This window comes from Amphimedon queenslandica, unplaced genomic scaffold (genome assembly GCF_000090795.2).
Source record: "Amphimedon queenslandica unplaced genomic scaffold, v1.1 AMPQUscaffold_10938, whole genome shotgun sequence".
Lineage (NCBI taxonomy): Eukaryota > Metazoa > Porifera > Demospongiae > Haplosclerida > Niphatidae > Amphimedon > Amphimedon queenslandica.
Genome location: NW_003548815.1, coordinates 3,747 through 7,971, shown reverse-complemented (window position 1 = coordinate 7,971; position 4,225 = coordinate 3,747). Strand labels below are relative to the sequence as shown.

The 4,225-nt window shown below is 34.7% G+C and overlaps 2 protein-coding genes across 2 annotated transcripts; both read right to left on the bottom strand.

Annotated features, from left to right (window-relative positions):
* Positions 1-421: 421 nt before the first annotated feature.
* LOC109589754 (TNF receptor-associated factor 5-like) lies at positions 422-890 on the bottom strand (the record flags this gene model as incomplete). The annotated part of the gene is made up of 2 exons (XM_020005778.1): positions 635-890; positions 422-568 (listed from the first exon to the last, which is right to left on the bottom strand). Coding segments are annotated over exons 1-2 (403 nt in total), but the record flags the coding sequence as incomplete, so codon positions are not given.
* On the bottom strand, positions 625-4,094 carry LOC109589753 (bromodomain and WD repeat-containing protein 3-like). The gene is made up of 7 exons (XM_020005777.1): positions 4,080-4,094; positions 3,848-4,026; positions 2,921-3,013; positions 2,569-2,770; positions 2,027-2,125; positions 1,785-1,895; positions 625-1,380 (listed from the first exon to the last, which is right to left on the bottom strand). Exons 1-7 carry the CDS (start codon positions 4,092-4,094, stop codon positions 1,237-1,239), a joined length of 843 nt encoding a protein of 280 aa, XP_019861336.1. The 3' UTR covers positions 625-1,236.
* Between the last annotated feature and the right edge of the window lie 131 nt (positions 4,095-4,225).

Genomic DNA, 4,225 nt, shown 5'->3' with positions numbered 1-4,225 from the left:
AGGAAGTTTTGGTTTGAACTCATCAAACTTTCCTTCATGAAATGCAAGCAATACGAAGTAATCTGCAGTATCACCAAGAAGACCACTAGATATATTTCCTCTCATCAGTCTAGCTGACATGTGTCGACCATTTCTTGTTTCATTTGTTCATTTTCTTTCTTCAATTGTCCACAAGCTACAGCTAATAGTGTCGAGTGTTTAATAGCAATAGCTTGTACATGTACATGTACATCTTTACGTAATGGCTTATCTTTACAACCAGCCCAACTAAACACACAATCTACTCGCTCTAATGGACACTCATTGATATGAGCAGCGAGACTACCTCGTGGCATTTCAGTAGACACACATTTATTGGGACAAGTAACAGGATACTGCCTGCATTCCTCATAATGATCCTTTGTAATAGAGAGGAACATACCTTTCCTCCTGCAGTATTGGCATTGAAATGGACGTTGAGGACATTCTTTATCTTCATGATCCTCAAGATGTCTACGTTGCTTTCTCTCTTGACATTTTCGATATCGACACTTCACTTCTTCATATTGACATTCTCCTTCTCTCTTCTCTTTATTAAGATGAGTAGACATATTCTTCAATTCTCCTTTCCATTGACATCCTTTCTCCTTATTACTGCAGTAGACCTCCAATCCATTGATAATACGTGAACACTTCTTGTCAGGTATTGCTTGATATTCCTTCTCGTTACACATAGGACAGGATCCATTACTAGTTTTTACTCTCTCAATACAAGACCCACAGAAATTATGTCCACAGCAGCTCACAATATGAGGATCTGTCAATAATTTCAGACAAACCAGACACTCTATCTCCATATGCTTAGGAAGATCCTCAACAAAAGAAAGCTCTTCTTTACTGAACTGGGCCATTATTATTCTTACAGTATAATATTAGTATCATGTGATCTATTTCATGTGATTATTATTACAAACAGGTACAGTGTACATAATTGTGCTACTGTCATGTTGATGTCAGAAACTTTTGAAGAGAGTTAAGTGTGGTAATAATGTCATTGAACGATCAAATGTTAGGATCATAGTATCAATTTTTAAAGTAATGCTTACGTAGCTAATATTAAAAATTATTCAGCAAATTTTTAAAGTAGATGTTTCCTGAAAGATACGTATAGCGTGACCATTTTATCATAATACATGTACATGTATACATAACGTATGGACTAATTTGATTTCAACAATAATGTAATCATTTGCTTGCTTAGACCCACCCATTAAAAGTATATTCATCATGTATAGATTGTATACAGTTATTACTGTACATGTACTTACTTAGTGTGATGGAGCAGAGTGTAGGTGGACCAACCACAAAATGAACATTATTAACAAGACAGTACTCCTGGGGCTACAATAAAGAAATAAAAACATTATTAAGTACAGTATAGCCAACTTGGCATAGCCTGATGAATCTATAAAAGCCATTTAATACTGAGCTACATGTAGTGACTTGGAATAATAAGATTAAGTTTCACAGCTATTGTAAGGCTCAAATATGGAGTGACAGCTACTATTGACATGCTAACTCATCAATAAAAGCAGGATGACTCAACATAAGTACATGTACATGTACATGTACATTGAAATATCTGTAACTAGTGACATTAGACTGTAAATATAAACTACACCAAAATTGCACATCAAATTGAAATCTGTGATTCAACTGTAAGTGACCACCACATGCACATAAGCTGTGTGTACATGCAATAGATTCTCTCTTTCTGCATGTGCAAGTTAAGCCTCCTCCCTTACTCTCATTTGAGGGTATTTCTGATGAGGGAGTAACTGGTTCTTCCATACATAAGGTCTCTGCTTCTTCACTTCATCTCTGTACATTATATGACCTTGATAACAATACACCACCTGAACAGGGAGTAATAATAAATAATAATAATAATAATAATAATAATAATGATAATAATAATAATAATAATAATAATGATAATAATAATAATAAATAAATAAATAAATATAATAGTAATAGAGTGACTGACTATGTCCCCCACTTGAGGGTAATATGGTGATACTTGAGGTGAGTTCATCTTCAGCCAGTCAGTCGGCCAATAGATACTGTAATCAAACCCTTTCCTAACCTGGAGGAGGAGAAGGAGAGAGGGAACATGTCAACAAAATGAAATACATGTACAGTGTACAGATACATGTACGTTGTACGTTGCAAATACACTAAAAACTACACAATACTGTTTCCTCTAATTTTGTAGTTAAAACAATTAACTAAACCAAGAGATTCACAAATAATTTCTCAATATTGAAAGATTTGAACTACATGTACATGTACTTGTACATACCGTATAGCTAGAAAATTTGGTGGAGTAAAACTTGGGCGAATTTGGCAAATTGAGGTCCATTTGCCAAATTTTTAGTTTCCAATTTGATAAGGCTCCATAGAAGCATACACAGAGTTAAAATTTCACCAAAATTTTAACCTCCAAACCTCTTTTGGAGTCAATTCGCCAAATTTTAACACTCCAAATTTTCTAGCTATACTGTATTATGCCAAATTCCTTCCCATTACTTTTTTCACAGTGTGTTTAGTCTCCATTGGTTTAGTATCATTATTAGCAGTAGTACTGCTGGTATTGGTTGATGATGATAGTAACACTCCTGATCTAACTGTCCTCCTAACCCTACCCCCTCCTCCTCCTCCCTCTCTATCTCTCAGTCTCTCCTCTTCATCAATAGTCACTTCTGATGGGATCTCAGATACTGTGGACTCTCTAAAGGGGTGGGGCAGTGGGAGTGGCCAGGAAAAAAAGGTGAGGGGCAGAATGAAAGAATACATTAATAACAATTGACAATGTAGAAAAGTCGTTAAAGTACAATTTTAGTAAAATTTATCACAAAATGCCTGTATACGTCCATTGTACCTTCTCCTGTTCTTTCTTGTTCTGTTGTTGGAGAGTGATGGATTATAAGGAGCTGCTTCATTGGCCCAATCTGATATATCACTGGAGGCAGTACTGCAGGACATATCAATGAGGAATAAAGAGAGAAATAGAAATACATGTATTATGTACAAGTAAGTACATGTACTAATGCTAATAGCACCATTAAAATACCCAAGGCTATAGCCTATGATTTTTTCTGAAAAAGGGCTCCAAAATCACCCCAAATTTTTATTACATTTTCTGATACATATTGATGTCCTTATGCTGAGTAAAAAGTTTGAGTTGCTTCCGACTTCAAATTTTCAAGCTACGGCCATTTTAAGAAAATGCCAAAATTCTAAAAAATACCCAAGGCTATAGCCCATGGTTTTTTTTTGAAAAATGGCCAAAAAAATCACCCCAAATTTTTATTACATTTTCTGATACATATTGATGTTTTTAAACTGTGTAAAAAGTTTGAGCTGTTTCTGACTTCAAATTTTCAAGTTACAACCATTTTAAGAAAATGCCTAAATTCTAAAAAATACCCAAGGCTATAGCCCATGGTTTTTTCTGAAAAATGGCTCCGAAATCACCCCAAATTTTTATTACATTTTCTGATACACATTGATGTTCTTTAACTGTGTAGAAAGTTTGAGCTGATTCTGACTTCAAATTTTCAAGTTACAACCATTTTAAGAAAATGCCTAAATTATAAAAAATACCCAAGGCTATAGCCCATGTTTTTTTCTGAAAAATGGTTCCAAAATTACCCCAAATTTTTATTACATTTTCTGATACATATTGATGTACTTAAACTGTGTAGAAAGTTTGAGCTAATTCTGATAAATATTTTTCAAGTTACAGCCATTTTAACTAATTTGCACTAATTAATTAATTAATTCAATTAATAATCCTAATGGTTACCTCCCAGTGTCCCACCCCTCATCAATGAGAGCGTCACTGTCACTATCTCCCTCATGGACAGGAGGACTGGCCCCTCCCCTCTCCCCCTCCTCATATTCATAATATCCACTGAACTCCCTAGTGTCTATTGTACGACCACTTCTCAATGACCGACCCTCTGGAGTCGGAGGGGAAGGAACCTACAGGACAAGAGGAATGAGGGAGTATATTAATAAGATATGTAAATATATACAATGTACACATACATTGTACACATTGTATATAAATGTACGTGTATATTATGGAGAAAATTTGAGGGGATATCAATCAAGTTTAGGTTTCATACAATTTTGACCTGATTCAAATCAAGTTTGGATTTGTTATAAATTTTTTAAGTTG

What these genes read in the sequence shown, in the direction of transcription:
- LOC109589753 (XM_020005777.1), bottom strand. An exon ending in CTAAACACACTGTGAAAAAA is followed by an intron (nt 2,126 to 2,568) that starts GTAATGGGAAGG and finishes CTCCTCCTCCAG; the next exon opens with GTTAGGAAAGGGTTTGATTA. An exon ending in ACCCTCAAGTGGGGGACATA is followed by an intron (nt 1,896 to 2,026) that starts GTCAGTCACTCT and finishes CTCCCTGTTCAG; the next exon opens with GTGGTGTATTGTTATCAAGG.